We start from the raw sequence: 17,392 nt of genomic DNA, 5'->3' as shown, positions 1-17,392 counted from the left end.
TCTAAACGCACATCCAGAAGCACTGAAGGCGATCCAACTCGGTTTTTAATCAAAGAGTGCGATGGATTAGAACATGACACAGAGGCACCCACACATCACGACGCCACAGCGGCAGCCACGATAACCAGCAGCGACTCTCATCCACTGCAAAGAGCGCAGCTGAGCCATGTGGGCCCTTAGTAAATGTGGTGCCTGCATCTGTTTGGTTGCAGGCTGGTCACACATCAACCTTGCTGCTGGACGTGAGCGAGAGAGAGAGAGAGAGAGAGAGGGCGGGTAGCGGGGCTCAGTTGTGCAGCACCATTAGAGACCAACAGAAGGTCAGTGCTACGGCCACGCCATCACTCTGTCGGCCTCCAGCAGCAGGGCCAGCGCTGGTGGGATGGATGCACTGGAGCCAATGGCACATCAGTCCTCGTAACTGTCAGGCCAGCTGCTCAGCCAGGGGGGAAATACAGCCACAGGCTCCGGCTGCTGTTATATATTAGGCTGTAAAAGCAGTCAACGTGTCAAATGAAATATCCCATGCAGCCTCCCGCATATGCAAATGGTTTTATTGCGTTCTCAAACAAATGTCAGGGAATTTGGTGGGTGAGTGTATATCAGGTACGGGTTGGTGACACACTTTAACTTAAATGACGATGAAAGCTGACTCTTTTGAGGCTTTTTCCTATAACGGGACTTCAATTGTTTCTCATGAATGTTTTGTTTTGCAAGCGTTTGGCTGTCGCAGACCTCTCTCTAGCAACACCACAGCAAAATTTCTTCCACACCTTTGGACAAGTAGCCATTAGCTCAGTCAAGTATGAGCAGAAAGTTCGAGGTAAAGCACCGAGGTCTTTGCCACAGTGCAGAAAAAAAACCTCCCAACCATTTTGTTCCCTGTCCAGCCACTCTGCTCTCTGACAGCCCACCTGCAAACGAAGGGGGGGGAGCACTGAAGCACCATAAATCTTTTATGCTCCATAATGGCTTGTTCACATTACCTGCCCACACCTCAGCCTCCACGGAGCGGGCCGGGCCAGAGCAGAGCGTATCAGCCTGAAAACCACGGCGAGCATATGGAGCACTTCAAACACTCAAGGCCTCCTCGGCCCTGTGCTGCGGTCGCACCCATGAATTATAGAAATGATCTAATTGTTTTCTCATTTGGAAATTCTGGGGGCCTCCTCTCTGTGTTTCAGCTTTAACGGCCTGTGGTTTCCAACGGGGCACATGATTCAGTGCTGCCTACCTCCGACACGTTTTTGAATCCGAGGTGGTCCGTCCTGTCAAAACAGAGCGGGAGCCAAGGTGTAAGTCAAACCTGTTGCAGTAAATTAACACGTAGGCAGGAGGGGGCCCGCTGAAATGGACTTCAAAGAGGAATGGCTCTGATCATAAGCGGGAGGTAGGCACATGTGGTGGCAAATACACACACACACACACACACACACACACACACACACACACAAAACAAGGCTAGCAATATGATGAACAGTTCCTTTCTGGTTTCTCAGTGAAGCAGCCAGCCAGCCAGACGCCAGAGAGATTCAGGAGACAACCTTGTGCTGGTCCCATTTCTCCTCATTCATGCTGGATGGCGAGGCAGAGGGCACAGCAGACACTCAGCACACACACACACACATATACACACACACCCTGCAGGGAAACAGAGGCAAAGCTAAATGGAGCCTTTCACTTGGTTGTAGCTGCAGCAGCGAGCAGCTTTGCTCGGCTTTCGCTTTGCCTTCCTCTTCTTAATCAAAACTGGCACCATGGCAATTACCTAATTAGACATCAATTAATCCACACCCTTCAGGACTGCAGCGTTTGACCTACGGAGTAATGACAAACCTGCCTTCCAAGAATGAAGAAATCAGATTAATTGAAGCGGAGCCGCAGAGGTTGCAGAGTATCTACGAAATCTGAGGAAATATATTGCAATTCATTTCATAATTAACAGGTAGGGACATAATTGATTGAGACGCGAAAGCCTAACCACTCAGTTCAATGGCCAACTTATCTGTGTTGAGTAGATGAATTCAATTATGTAATTAAAGACGAGGGAAAGGTGAACTTTTACAGTTGATTGAAGGTTAAACAGCAGACTCACCTTTCTTTATCACTTCGTTTGACGATGAACGTTCGCCAAAACGTTGGTCTACACGGCATCGTAAAGCCGCTGAAAATAAACCAATTAAGAGACGGCACGTTTAGTTTGTCTTTTTTTATTAGACATAGCAATGTCACAAACAGCAGTTAGCCTGAAAATTACATTCAAAATGTGCAGCTGACCATGCGGAAAAAATACCCCCAGATACACCTTGAGAAAAAGAAACAGTAGCTCATGTCTTTTTTTTTATTATTATTATTCCACAATCTGTGTATAGTTATGTTTTAATTTAGATTTACAAAATCAAAATCTTCCACTGGTTCACCATCAAAGCATACATACCTCAAACACTATAGCAAATTTGAACAATTATTTTCTTTCGCTGTACATATGCTCTGAAAGTTTTCTTTTAAAGGCTCTTTTTTGCACTTCCATACAGTCCCATACAACAACCTTTGAAATGATAAAGTACTTTCAGTACCGTTTCCCCTCTCTGAACACTATTTAATGTTAGCTGAGGCGAGGAGAAGGGGCGTTAAATCAGAAACGACCGAAGTGAGAGGGTAACGTTACGACTGCAGTTCCCACAAAATCCACGTTTCTCCGTTTTTGCTGTTCTCCAGTAACACCCGGGGACCTCAGCGCCATTGCCTGTCACCGAGACACCAACACTTTACTTCATACAAGACCACTGGCAATGGCCCGTCACTACACAGAAACTTACCAAAGCACGTTAAACTACACAACACACATTTGTACATAGTGGCAAAGACAGGGACCCTTCAGCTCAGGTTTTATTCCAGTTAATTCAGCCATACAAACACATACGGGTCTGTCTTCCCTCATTCAAGTCATGGGATGAACACGCTGATCATGTCACAGGGTTAAAGGTTAACACTGTTAGGAGGTGGGGGGGGCGGGGTAACACTGATCTATGGTGCTGCGAGGGTTGAAGCCTGATTGTGACAAATTGGGGGGGGGGGCACAACCATAATTATGCTCCAGGTCATCCAAGTGCCTCTTCCTTTATTCACAGGATGAAAAACTTTTTTTTTTTTGTTCTCACCCAATCCATAGCACATACGGCTTACACGTCACAGACAAAGCTTCACGACACAGATAGCGATCCAGTTCAGATTCAGCTTATTCCTTCGGCGAGGTGACGGGAATCCAGTTGGACACGGGGGGGCCGCCGCCATCCAATGAGAGTCCTGCCCGTCTCCTCAAGGACGCGTCGGGCTCCACGTCGAAGCTTGTATTACTGGCCAGAGGGATCCAGTGTATGTAAAAACACCTGAATACTCAAATCCACCAAAATCACACACCCGCGCGCACACACACACACACACACTCACACACACTCACACAGACATCCACACACTGTCACTGCACCACTCTGAACTCCGCAGTCACGGCAATACTGTCCGTCATCACCCAGTCCGCAAATGCAACCGCCTAAAGCTCCTGAAAAGTCGAATGTCCAGCCCGCTACTTGCAGCGGGAATGGCAACTGAAAAAGTGAGTGAAGTCTTTACATTTTTTTTTTTTTTTTTTTTATTATTCATCTCCAAAATTTCTTTAAGTGCAAAGTCTTGTCACGCGTCGTAGCTTTCTTCATCTTTATCCTGTTATCGTTGAACGTAAATGACACTGCTTGGTCCACAGCAATGTTTCAGTTCAGTCAAAGTGAGAGGGGAAAGAAAAAGAAGTCCATGTTTGGAGGAGAAAAAAAAAAAGAAAAAAAAGAAAGAAAGAAAGGAAGCCGGCCGTCCTCTTCTCCGTGTGCGCCTCTACCTGCCAAAGATGCCTTCATACTCTAGCAATATGAGCTCCACGATCTGGTTCTGGTACACCATGTGGACCGCAATGTTGCCGGTCTCGGTCTCGGGCCGGAGCAGGGTGGGTCCGAACACGATGGCCACGCTCTGGGTGGTCATGCGGTTGGCCTCTCCGTGGTCAATCACCCTGGGGGAGGGGGGGAGAGAGAGAGAGAGGTTGAACAAAAGGAGACATCAAGAGATAATGCGTCATAAATAGCTCTGGGTGAGTGCGATCTGCTGTTTGCTTTTCCTTTGATTTCTGTGTACCTTCAGGGTTTCATTTAGAGGGAAAAAAAAAAAAAAACCATCATGATGATTTTACACACAACATCTGGAGGGCTCAAGATCGAGCGCTCAAGCAAGCCTCTCAACGTACATGCTGTAACAATCCCGAGCGCTGCGGGCGAAAAGCGTAATAGCATTTTAAAATAGAATCTACATCCTCGCATGCAAAACAATAACATTCATGGGAGGAAAAAAAAAAAAAAAAAAAAAAAAAGACGATTAAATCTGCCTGCTGATATACGTGGACCTCCATACACTGAATGTCACGCTATAAATTTCCTGAAGAAACACCACTTCACAGGTATTGAATTACCGCAAACATAGTGCCATATAAATGCAAATTGGAAACCTAGGCAAATGTCATAGTGAACATATGATATTGCCCCTGGCTCCAGTGGGCTAAGAATACACCTTCAACCTGGCTGTAGTTTCACGGTGAACAGACGCTGATCAGTCTGAGGATAGGTAAACAACAAGGGGAGTTAGCAGAAAGAAAGGCATTCTGCATCCTGTAACTATCCTGGAAACTGCAGGAATTTAAAAAAAAAAAAAAAAAAAATCACTACCTGTTGTATTGAGTGATCTTGTAAAACTGATTTTATTCATTGCAGTGATTTTAGTATTACACTGCCTTTATGAGCTGGGTAAATTGCACTGAGCCAGAGCATATGAAACTCATTTAAAACCGTACAGTTTCAAAAGCGACTGCCAAAATCCCCAACCTTTCCAGGATGACAGGTTACCAAACCTCCTCTGTCCAATAAACAAGCTACTTTTGAGCCCATGTGGCTTTTGTTTGCGAGCCCTGGTTTGTTTTAATTGCACAGTGTAAACTTAAGTGAACCAAATATAAAAAATGCAACAACTTTCAAAAACGCATGGGTGTCTATTTGAATGAGGCTTTTTAATGCCAAAAAAATGATTTAACACAGATACAAGGATTTGATTTGAAGGCAGTGATTATTTGAAAAAAAGGATACAAATTATATAATTTACTATGAATACATAATTAGTAGTGGTGGGCTGGTAATATTGTGAATAAAGTGTTTTTCACCCCGCTGTGTGTCCCAACAGTGTCCTTCTTACCTGCGGAGATGTTTGAAAAGAACTTGCATTGTGTCGTGGTTGGGTTTTGGCAACTGCTTGATTAAGTCTTTTATTGAATTCACTCGCTGCTTGTAGTCGGAGCATTCTGAAAGCAGACAAACAGGCAAATCCTTCAGCTGAATGCAAGTGGGTTGAGCGCCATCTTGTGGCTGCATTAGTAACAACAAGAACCCCAATCCTCCTGGCTCTTGAGGCATGTGAACAGTTTCAACAACAGCAGTGTGTGCATGGTATTCAATGTATCATTTTTTTCCCATATTGAGGACCCCCAAATATATGTGCATTGGACCATGAACCCCATTTAATAATGTTAAGGATTTTGGCTGTATGGAACCCCATCTAAGAAGATTCTACTGTAACTGGGTACAAAATACTAGACAGTAACTATACTGTTTTTAAGTTGATGCCATCAGGGTTGAGAGTGGAACTCATTGCGGTTACTTCTAGGGAGTGACAAAAAAAAATAGTTTTCGCCTAAATGCCTTGACGGACCCCTCAGGATTCCCGGACTCCCCTTTAGGAACCGCTGCCATGTACTAATGTAGTTAAATGCTGGTGCTAGTTACTCACTAATGGCGTTGACGAAGTCATTGAAGGATCCGTATGTGAACAGGGGCTCGGGAAGCTCCCTGAAGAACATCTTGAGAGCCCCGGTGGTTACATGGATGTCCTCCCACTTACTGTCATTCAGATCCACCTTCTCATCTGACAGAGGGAGAGAAAAAGAGCAAACACCATCAGGTGATGGAAAAAAGAGCCAACAAGGAGGAGATAAAGAATGCAGCTCAACAAAAACCCTGTGAAGCAGCATGGCTGGGGAGGCGAGAATGGTGCTGGCTGTCTGTGTGTATGAATTCAGTGTGTTGATAGTTCAGCAAACGCCCCACTCCTGTGAACGGCGTGATCCACATAGAGGTGGTGAGTTTGTTTTGCATGCTGGTGAACAGTTGAAAGGACTTGAGAGGAGGGAGACAGGAGCCCTACCGTGATTCACAGCAAAGCGAAGCTTCTGTATCACCGCCAGGTTCCCACTCACTCTGTACAAGCCGTCAATATTGAGACCTGCAGGAGAGCGCGAAGGTGAGACGATGAGAAGACAGGCGAAGGGGGGAAAGCAGAGTGAGCAACTGAACGATGAAAGGAGGGAGCCTCTGAGCGCCCAAACACTCACTGTTAGGATTTCTAGGAATCATTTGAAAAGTGGTTTCACTAGGATTTTTTTCTTAGAACTTCACAACTTTTTGCAATGTGCCCTGATGATGTGAACTGAGGTCAGCCTAGTTGAGCTGATGGGTTCACCCATAACTCACAGCCATCCTATAAGATGGAGGGGGACCTCTTAACTACAGGCACTGATGAAGGCCAGAGGGCTGAAAACATTATTTCTGTTGTAAATTGAATTAAGTGGTGTAAAAATAACCTTGCTATCAAATTTGACCCCATTCTTTTAAGTAGACAAGCCACACAACTCTTATTCATGAATGGAAAATTGCCACTGTCCTGCTTTGTGTGCCTTTTGGAGATGAGATAGGAGGTACTATACATTATATATGTTATGTTAAGATGTGTGTTATTCATACCTGTGTTCTCTACATAGTCAATACACATCTTGACGAAGTTCGGCACTGATGTGTTCTCCCGCTGGCACAGGCTGGTCAGACTGCAGCCAAACACCTGATCTGTAAAAATGACAAACAGGCAGGTACATCATATAACTGTCACAAGCACTGGTTAACAGCTGAAACAAAGGGGCGTTTCCAGACTGTTCTCTCTTTAATAGCTTACATACCTTTGATGTAGCCCTTGTCCCGGACAGCCTGGTAGGTGGGTCGACGCGTCAGGAACTTCTTCAGCTTCACTCGGGTCTTTTTCTGGTCTGAAGCGTCCATGCTCACAGAGGTCTTCATCACTGAGGCAAACAGACATTTCTTTAGTGAACTAGTAATGGACAAGTTTATACTCCAAACTGAAATAGCAGTGAACATCACAATGTTAGCTCTAGATATAAGGGGTTGTTGGTCCTCCACGTGTCCTCATCCTGTCTTACCTCTGTTCTTCTTTGAGTCTCGGTGGTCCTTCTCCTTGTCCTGTTTCTCAGTCCCGGGGGACTCAGGCATGTCTTCCTCGATGGCCTCGTCTGACTCCCAGGCCTGGATGCAAGGAGCCACACAGACATACTGCCAGATCAACTCTAAAGAACCAACTCACCTAAAGCCTTTTTGAAGGCATTTATTTGACCTCAGGAGCATTTTCCCTTTCAGTTAAATTGGTTTGGGCAGGTGAGATCACTATGATTCAAAACTTGGGTTACACAAAATAACCGCACAAAAATGCCTGAAAATGTAGGACTCCATCCTCTTGCAAGTGAAATGCCATATGGTGCATTAGGAGTGAGAGCGTAATCTGAACCAACAAGAGGAAATAGCCCTAAAAAACAAGGGTTTGTAGGTATCAGGAGACAGATGTCGACATCTGATAGCTGGCAGTTCGTGCCTGGAAAGCGAGGGCAAACCACAGTCTGGACTGATACTCATTGTCAGCTATTTCCTCAATGACTCCTTAACTGGCAAGAACAAAGAGGGTAAATTACTGCAAAAAACTAAGACAAATCCACCAGGGACTGGAAATAGAATTGCTTTGACTCCTCTTGTCTTTAACTTGACAAAATGTCATTCTATCAAACATTCACTTGTGACTGGGCAGTGTCAGCCTAAATTAACTGAATAGAAAAATGCAAAGAGTCAACAATCAACTGTGGTTTTTGACTTAAAGAACAAACAAACTGTAGGTGTGATTACACCTTAAGTGAAAGCCCATAGAGAAAGTACCTGCTTGAAGGCTGTCCTCTCTAATATGTTGTGTAATTACAGATTATGTCACCTCATAACCACACGTGTTCAAAGGTATGGTTTCTAATGCAATACACTGTGAACAGGAGAGCGTCCACTCACATGCGTGCTGATGGTTTCTGTCAGGGCCCGGTACCAGTCGTTGATGACGCTGTCTATCTCTGACTGGATCAAGAGCTCTGTGCCCTGACGGGTCTTCAGCTGGGGCAGGAGAAGGTCAAAGGTCAGAATGATCCTGAGCTCAGGCTTCCCTAAACATGTCATAATCTGCATCTACTTTTTCTATGCGATGGGTTTCGGTTCCCACTTATTTATCTTGACAGCGGGTCAGCAGTGTCCCGTACCTCAATAACATGTTTCTTGCTGGACTTCTCCTTGGAGGCCCACTCCACCGAGCCGCCTCGCAGATCCACAGTAAACTCAGGCTTCGATTGGTTACTGCCAAACTTCTGAAATCAATGGTCGGAAAGTGGCATCAGAGTTGGTTTTCCAACGTAAGAGCGAAACGTGGAGGGGTTTTTGTTATTTCTGGAGGATTTTTCAGTAAAAAGGAGGGTGGGTTCAAGTTGAAAACAAGGGATCGTTATACAGAATTCATTTCCAAAATGCTCTTTGTGGTTTGTGGATAAATACTGCTGCCAGAGGTTTCACATTTTTAAATGGAGAAAACCTCTTTTTGGAACTCACACATCTGTTACAACTGCTTTAGTATCACGGTACAGGGGAGGCAAAAACACTGTTAATTCCTGTTGTTACTCATGTTATGGCAATAAACAAATGCTTAGTCCAGGCAACATCTCCCATCTTGATTACATTCATGCAGGATTCCCATACTGCCTTGGAACGAGGGACTTCAATACTTCAACACTTTCAAAGATCTTGTTTTTTAGAAATTCAAGAACTACAAATCGGGATTTTATACAGCATGATACTGGCCACAGATAGACATTAAAGTTTTGATTAATGACCTTGTTGAGTCACAAAATCATGGTGAATTGTTTTTTTTAATTCATCATGCTGCCACATCAACACATCACAGGGTTTTCCTCATTATGAAGTGTTGATGCTGAGATTTTAGGCATGCTGACAGATTTGGGTAGTATATCTTAATAAAACCAGGCAGTTTCAAGATAAGCTGTTCCTTTTTAAGGCCTTGTTGTTGTTTTCTGAAATTCACTTGAACGTTCAAGGACTTCCAAGGGCTGTGGGAATCCTGCTCTTGGAACAATTTTCTCGTTACAGCGAATCCAAGCATTCTCGGAAGTGAGACATTAGTAGCACTTTTCTCACAATCAGCTGGGCTGAGCTTTATCAGACACTCCCCTCCCATCCCCAAGCACAGTCTCCCAGTCAGGTAAGGCAGTGGTGAGGGAAGGGGGCTGAATGAGATGAAAGACACAGAGGGGCACCAATACATGCAGAGAGAGGGGACATACAGTGGCTGCCTGGGCAGGCCTACAGTTCACATAGGAGACAGCAGGGCGGGGCTTGACCGAACGCTTCCAGTTGCTAAGCAGTGTGAGGAGCAGCTCCGGGATGGAGCCGCTACGGTAGTAAGACTTTAGGAAGGAGGAGAGGGGTGGAGAGGAGAGGAGAGGACAAGAGGAGAGGAGAGAAGAAGAGAAGAAAAGAGAGGAGAGGAGAGAAGAGGAGGGGAGGGGACAAGAGAGGAGGGGGTGAAGCAATAAAGAAAGGATGAAATTTCACAGAAACAGGAACCAGGATAGATGACTACACAAACATAAGAAGGAAGGGAGAAAACCACTGAGGAATGGACTGAATTGAAACTTAGAAACTTAGCATGTACGGGAGGGCAGCCTCCAGGGGGCTGATGGGATACGTACCCAGCTGGTGCTTCCCCCCTGACCCTTTGCAAAGAGCAGAGAGGATCCCTGCAGCACCGTCCACGAGGAGGTCCAGTTCTTCCTGTGAAATCACAGTAAAACAGAGGCTTATCACCAACCTGCAAACCCATCTGTGAGTGTAAACAAGCTGCACGCACGTCTATGTTCATCCAGACCCACCTGACTTTCTTCCCATTCTCTGTGATTTTGGTGACATTGAGGACTCCACACTTCTCGGAGGGCTGCGGAGTGTGCATACAGAGAGCGATGAGGGTTCTGCTAATGAAAGGGAGGGTACTATGCACACAACACACACATTCACACACAAGCTGGAGAAGCAAATGAGATAGTGTGCAAAGCTCAAAGCGGCTGTGCTCCCCTTGTAATGTTATATTACAATATACCACCAGCAGAGGGCACTCTTGCAGTAGGTAAAACTTACAGTGTTTCTGTCAATCTAAAAAGTCTGTCTAATAGGCAGTTGCTGTTTAATGATGATACCCATGACACAGTGACAGGCTGCGTGACAAACATGAAAGCGATGAGAGAAAGCGAATGCCGTGCACAGACCAGGCTACTGTGAAATAACACAGGTGGAGGTGAATGCAAGTCAAAGCAGGATGAGTGCAGTGCAATGCAAGCTGGGATACTAACGGTCGAGGGGTGCTTTGGAGATGAGGGGCAGGAGTCAGAGTCTGGAGAGCTCTGCTTGGGCGCCGGAGCACACTCCTACCAACAAGAGGCACAGGGTCAGCATGATGAACCGCTAAGACCTAACAGCTACTGGCTACAAGACGTGTGAAGACCGTTTGTGGTGAGTGAGGAGAAGAAAATGAATCGGGAAACCTGAGGTGGAAACAGAAGATTGCGCTGGGTGTTAATTCAGGTAGTTGGAAGACGAGCATTACGGTGAAGGTGAGCAGGGATTTGTGTTGTCAGTGAGGAAAGAACAAGCTTTTCAGGTGCAAATGGCCGTGACAGCTGAGGAAAGTTTATTAATTCAGAAAGAGGGAGAGAGATCCTCATTCCAAGGTGCCAAAATCCTTGTGTTTACTGGCAGCTTAATGACTCTAAATAAATAAATAAATAAAATAAAATAAAATAAAATAAAATCAGACATCTTTGATTAAGTTCACTTCACTTGATTGAGCGAACGCTTTGATTCTGGCATTAACCTGATCAATCAGACATAGCTGACGGCATTACATTCTGCCAGGCACAATCACTAACAGTCAATCATAACAGATCATCGTAGCTCTGGATTGGAGGAGGGCGGGCGAGAGGGGAGGGGCTACGGGTGGTACCAACTTTATCACGGTACAGAGAGAGACGAAATCTCCTCTTGCGCGAGTCAGAACCGAACCGCCAGAGTTTGAAAGGGAACTGCAACGAAACCATTAGAGTATTAGCCAAAAAACACTTCCTCAACCCTGAAGACTAGAGATCTTTAAAAGCAGACCACTGTTGTCATTTAGGCGTTCAATCCCCTGGGTGTCAGGTGATTAACAGTAAGCAAACTGAAATGCAATGCGTGCACCAAACTGAGGCTTTCTGTTCACTGTGTTGGATTTTCTAGCTGTGTGAAAGTTACTTTTCCACACTGGACAACAATGACTAGCAGCAAATGGCTTCCCCTGCCTCTGAAGATGGGAAAACAAGCCTTTATCTTAAACTACAGAGTGTCTACAGAAACCACCAGAAATAAGGAATAGGAGAGGAAACACCTACGCTGCAAAAAGTCAAAATCTTACCAAGATTATTTGTCTTATTTCAAGTAAAAATGTCTTATTTCTAGTCAAAATATCTCATTACACTTAAAATAAGACATGATCAGCTCAGAAATAACTTGTCTTTAGACAGTTTTCACTTGTTTCAAGTGAAAATCTACTTGAAACAAGTGAAAATTAGCTTGAAACAAGAAACAAATTTTGCCAATGGAACAAGCAAATTTTTACTTGTGACACAAGTGAACAAGTAAAAATTTGCTTGTTCCATTGGCAAAATTTGTTTCTTGTTTCAAGCTAATTTCCACTTGTTTCAAGCAAATTTTCACTTGAAACAAGTTGAAACAAGTCAACATTGTCTAAAGACAAGTTACTTCTGAGGTGATCATGTCTTATTTTAAGTGTAATGAGATATTTTGACTACAAATAAGACATTTTTACTTGAAATAAGACAAATAATCTTGGTAAGATTTTGACTTTTTGCAGTGTAGATCACTGACAGAAATTTAAATGGCCAATGAAATGGCATTTTAGTTTTTTGTGATTTCATGTTTTTCCTGTCAGTGTTTCCGGTCAGATATCAGTTACGGAGGGTAAAACAGTTTGGTTTGACTTGACAGGGCGGGTGAGCAGGCAAGACTGTTGGTAAGATGTATCGGCTGAAGTTTTATCTATACCTACTGGTGCAAAGTTCAGCATTAAAAATACACTGATTCCCAAATAGTAAAGGTAATAGGAGTTCACTTCATGTGGTGAAAAGAAACCACCAGTATTCTCCTATCAAGTGTTTTTGCTGCTGTGTGGAGAACGTTCACACTTTGTTAACAGGAAAACAAAAGCACAGGCAGTCAATCTGCTTTACACATGACTAATCCACCTGTCTTGTTCCTTGCCACTCCGAAAACAACAAGGAGAGACTGAGCCACTGACGATCCTTTGCTCCCCTGACCCAGAAGTGTCATTAGCACTCAGGGATTAAACTCAATAAGACCGGCCAAGGAAAGAGCGAGAGAAGCATGTCAGACACTCTGTATTTGCAGGACTGGATGTTTTTTGTTTTTTTTTTGCAGTTTAGCTTTCTAGTTCTGCAAATTTTTAGACTGGTCCTTGTCCTCCGTATGTGCATTCAGCGCCAAACAAGTGCAAACTAAGCTCGGACCGCACTCTCAGGTCGCGGTGTCCTACCTTGTCGTTGAGGTCTAAGACGTAGGTGCTGTGTCTCCACTTGGTGAGGACGATGGGATCCTGCTGCTTCCTCTCCAGACTGCGACTCTTAGGGACCTCGCCGGACTGAGGGGAGATGTTGTACTGTGGAGAGAGACGGGTATGGAGAAAGAGAAGCAGAGGGAAAGAGAGGGAGACAGACAAACAAGATGAGACAGTTGACTTGACAAAAATTTGCATGTTCATGGTAGAATAACGGGGGAAATCTCAAAATAAAAAAAAAGACCATTTGTCTTCTGTAGGGGGATAATTATCGTTGAAATAATGCTGTAACATACGTGGACCTTGTTCGAGGTTAAGTATGACTCTATACGGTGTCTTTCTGTTATTTGACATATAAGGATAGAGTTTTTTTCACCACGTCTTTACAATAAATACAGCTCTAACACAGACACCCCCCTACCTCTTTCCTCACTGTCCACAGCACCATCGGAAAGTGGGACGTCCCTTACAGCCCCGCTATTGTGTTTTGAAATCAGAAGCAAGGTCCACCAAACTCTGCCTGTCCTCCCATGTCTGCACAACTCCATTCACTCTGACACGTCTATTCTGATCGGCTCTAAATCCGACAGATTAGGGGGTAAAAGAGCCACTAATAGTCCATTCGCCAAGATTCGTGCACAGACTTGGCTCCTCGTTGCATAACACACGTCCAATTAAATTAGCAGGGCAGGCCTTAAGAGTACACAGCAGGGGGAGGAGCGTTTAAATACAAGTGTGTAACCGTCTTAGGTGACACGGCGGAAGCTTTCTATTTTGAGGTGAAAAGGATTACTTTCCAGAGATTATTATCGATGTGATATGGAAGACAAAAAGTGGGAAAAAAGGAAAATGTATCTCAAACCCTGACATAAAAAAGTATATGGACAGCAGTGATAGGATGATATAGTGAAACTGAATATGTGACAATTGGGGGTGAATTGGCTTTGTTCTGCTGCAGTAATCACAAATCAGGCAGCTTACACATCACAATTGAACATGCAGTCCAGTAAAACGCTGTCTCTTGCACTTTGTAACAGCAACACGCTTAGAATATTTGCACTGAAGGACGACATTGCCATCGCTAGGAGGACTTGTGGCTCAGACACACTTCTGCACAGTCACGCTGTCATGTTATTGAACTTTTTAATCACATCCCATGAAGCCCATAACATGCATCGCATCGTATTATGAGATAAACATTGCAAACGGGCAGATTATTTTCATAAATTCGCCTTACCTTGGGCAATTCCCATTCTGACCGGGATCCATCAACGCTGTAATAGTAGGGCCGTCCCTGCTCGTCCACATGCTTTATCCACTGCAAACACAAACATGAGTCAGCATTCAGAGTCATCCTGCAGCTCACATAAACAGCAAGAGTGAAAACCCCGCAGGAAGTTTAGAGGTGGGTGAGATCAAGTCAAAACGCCCCAAATGACCAAAACATACGTCCCAAACTCAGGGAGACATAAATGATCAGCTTACTCACTGATTATTGTTATTATTAATAGAAAGGGATACTCAGTAACATATTCCTTAGACCCAGTTACCTTCTCTTGTGTGTATTCAGAGACATAGAGGGTGTGTCCATGTTCATCCAGCTCCTCAGACCAGCCTCTAGGGGGCGAACCATACTGACTGTCCGACTGACTGGAGTGAGTACTGTGGCAGTTCTCCTCTGAGGACAGGGGCTGAGAGGGGGAACAAAAGACAGGCTTTCAATGGCACATTATCAAAGATTTCATTATATGACTATTCACAACAAAAACTACACAGGAAATCGACAATATCCATATTTTATCGACAATGTCCATGGTGCTCAGTAGGAATTTTAGTGACCATACTGGATTTTCTGATATTTTATTTTGTCTCCTGTGGAATTCATGCCATTATTACAGACTAGGGATGATAGGTTTGTTGTCATATTTATATAATATCCTTCTAAGACGTATAATAGGATGATTACTTCTTGTTTAATATGACAAAGATACACATCAGAGGAAAAACCTTAAATCTAATCAGCTACTGAAAACTGTATTACCCTCTTTTGTCACACTGCATTAACCCATACCGCCACATGGGGGCAGTGTTGGATTGTGAAAGATGAAATCTGAGCGCTTCACCTGAGTACAAGTTGTCTTTTACAGCCTGGCAGGGAAACACGTTTTCCCCACATCAAAGCGGCAGCACTCTGTTGTTTCCCTACCTGCGGTAACCACAACGTGACTTCAACAGTCTGTTGAGGTTCACCGCAGTTCTCCATCAAAGCCCATTTTCACAGTCATAACACTATTTTCCTCTGCCATTATGAGACTTTGTATGCGGCACCAGCTCTGGCTTATCTTACATTTTCGGAAGACTTTGCAGCAGTAATCTAATGGTATGCCCTGTAACTTATTCAGACCTGCAGTATATAGACATTTCAGCTCAGCATAAGACCTATTGTCACATATGTGCATGAAATTCTACACAACTACATTTGATTACAATCATACGTATAGTTGGTTTTCTTTGGTCCAAACCATAGTTGCATTTGGTTTGTTTAGTTTCACACTGCCCGATTATAAGCAAACATGGACCCACAAACCAAAGTCCATGGCCTGTTTGTGTTGTTTGTGCCTGCTCATTCACTGGACGGGGTTTTGGTAACTGTGGTGCCAAAATAAATCTGAGTCCAGTCCCTGTAACTTCAGCTGTGAGCATGATGACCTTGTCTTGCACTCTCTGCTGCAACTCACGTTTTCTCTTATTCATATCAGTTACCTGATATGAGCATCAGCACACGCTATGCTCTCTCCTTGGTTTATTGTTAAGGCTACAACCTTGGTGAATGGTGTCTTAGATCTTACATTACATACTTAGTTACAACAGATGGCAGGCACCTACAAAAGCAATACAATGTGAGACAAACAATAATCATATTATACATGACAATATCCAGAACAAATAAACCAAGTGCATCATATTACATGAGCAAGAGCCATACTAACAATATCGTACAACCAATGTCATAAGATAGAATGGTCACAATAACCTCCATAGTTGAGCAAAAAGAAATACTGTCTTCCATCGTTACCAAGTGTATCTTGCCTCATTTTCCAAGTTTTAGAAATCAAATGAGCAAATTAAATATTTCTTCTTTGAAATATTTCATTTTTGAATAACCATTCCATCTTCACATATTCATGAGACCAGTCGACCTAAGCATCTCTGTTTTGCATTGCATCATATGATGGGGCTCTAAGGTCATCATATAAGGGACAAACACAAATGCAACTCATTTTCAAAATCACAGAGATCGCAGACAGGAGCAAACTTTAGTCTCCTCTTCAATTCAAATAATCTACACACCTTAAGTGTTGTGGAGTGGATAAAAGCAGTGGGTGAGTGAGTGAGGATCTGTAGGTGATGCTGATGATGATCACACCAGGTGACTGACTGAACACTAGTTTGAAAACTCTCAGTGTCTCTTACCTCAGTCTCTCCAAGGCCCTGGGTGTCTCCCCGGCTGCTGCTGGTGCTGCCGCTGGTGTCGCGGGTGCGGGGCGGCTTCCAGGTTCGCTCTCCGGTGGCCCGGTTGTAGTAGAAATGCCTGCCGCTCAGGTCTTTGTGGGTCTCCCAGTCGCCCAGGATGTGGAGGGGAGAGGTGGATGGGACGGGCGGCAGGCTGGACTGAGAGATCTTCAGCTCCTGCAGGTTGGTGTAGACCGGCGAGTCGGACCGGCCCTGACCTGTGGGTGATGTAGTCTGGAGGAGACAGAGGAAAACAGAAAGGAAGTCAGACCATGATCCTCTCATGACTTTTCATGAGTAGGAGTGTCTTCCTTGATCAGAGTATTTTACAGTGTCCCATCTTGTTTATCTTTTTCAGCTGAATACCACTAACTAATGGAATGAATGTAAGAAAAGAGTTATCCCTTGTATCATCGTGGTATATTCCTGTAAAGTGACCCATTTGCAAAAGTCCCTTATATTTCCTGACTTCCCCAGAGAATTTAACACATTATTTCACTTTTCCTATCTGGAATACACCTCAAAAATCCATAATATTCAAAAAAATTCTTGAAAAGTGGGTGCACTAAAATATTCTATGAAATCTAAAGCTGTGTTTAGTATTAATAGCTGGTTATTGGTGGATGTGAGCTAGGGGTGATTTCTGTGTACGAGTGTCACACCCGGGGGAACAGGTGGGTTAAAATAACCTTGCTCTGACCCACCTGGGAGAAAAGCAGGAGAGCAGCCAAGACCTGACTTGGTATTTGTTCTGTAAAAAGTAAAGCTAAATGCCTCTGCAAAAGCAACCGTAACCATGGTAACCCTCTCACTTCACAACGAGAAGGAAGTTGGGCCACCAGCAGGAAACTGGCACACATTCAGCTGCCAACTACTAGACGAGAGTGAGAACCCCCCCAAAAATAAAAATCAAAGCTGTGACTTTGCAGCAACTCAAGCCGTTAAAAAA

At 44.1% G+C, this 17,392-nt stretch overlaps 1 protein-coding gene across 5 annotated transcripts in view; it reads right to left on the bottom strand.

Annotated features, from left to right (window-relative positions):
• Positions 1–2,194: 2,194 nt before the first annotated feature.
• Positions 2,195–17,392, bottom strand: part of arhgap12b (Rho GTPase activating protein 12b) — a 59,319-nt gene continuing 44,121 nt past the window's right edge. For 2 of the 5 annotated variants that reach the window (XM_030078877.1, XM_030078875.1), the window contains exons 3-18: positions 16,405–16,677; positions 14,481–14,621; positions 14,168–14,248; positions 12,910–13,032; positions 10,655–10,729; positions 10,181–10,242; positions 10,001–10,082; positions 8,501–8,605; positions 8,259–8,357; positions 7,355–7,457; positions 7,097–7,216; positions 6,888–6,986; positions 6,292–6,369; positions 5,878–6,012; positions 5,287–5,392; positions 2,195–4,060 (exon numbers count right to left, since the gene is read on the bottom strand). In XM_030078877.1, the coding sequence (XP_029934737.1) occupies positions 3,886–4,060; positions 5,287–5,392; positions 5,878–6,012; positions 6,292–6,369; positions 6,888–6,986; positions 7,097–7,216; positions 7,355–7,457; positions 8,259–8,357; positions 8,501–8,605; positions 10,001–10,082; positions 10,181–10,242; positions 10,655–10,729; positions 12,910–13,032; positions 14,168–14,248; positions 14,481–14,621; positions 16,405–16,677 (1,857 nt within the window). In that variant the 3' untranslated portion in view covers positions 2,195–3,885. The remainder of the gene's footprint in view (positions 4,061–5,286; positions 5,393–5,877; positions 6,013–6,291; positions 6,370–6,887; positions 6,987–7,096; positions 7,217–7,354; positions 7,458–8,258; positions 8,358–8,500; positions 8,606–10,000; positions 10,083–10,180; positions 10,243–10,654; positions 10,730–12,909; positions 13,033–14,167; positions 14,249–14,480; positions 14,622–16,404; positions 16,678–17,392) is intronic. The other 3 variants (XM_030078878.1, XM_030078880.1, XM_030078879.1) reach the window with 3 other exon arrangements.

Source organism: Myripristis murdjan, chromosome 20 (genome assembly GCF_902150065.1).
Source record: "Myripristis murdjan chromosome 20, fMyrMur1.1, whole genome shotgun sequence".
In the NCBI taxonomy this organism is placed as follows: Eukaryota; Metazoa; Chordata; class Actinopteri; order Holocentriformes; family Holocentridae; genus Myripristis; species Myripristis murdjan.
The sequence above is the reverse complement of the archived record's forward strand: the minus strand, read 5'-3'. Positions and strand labels throughout refer to the sequence as shown.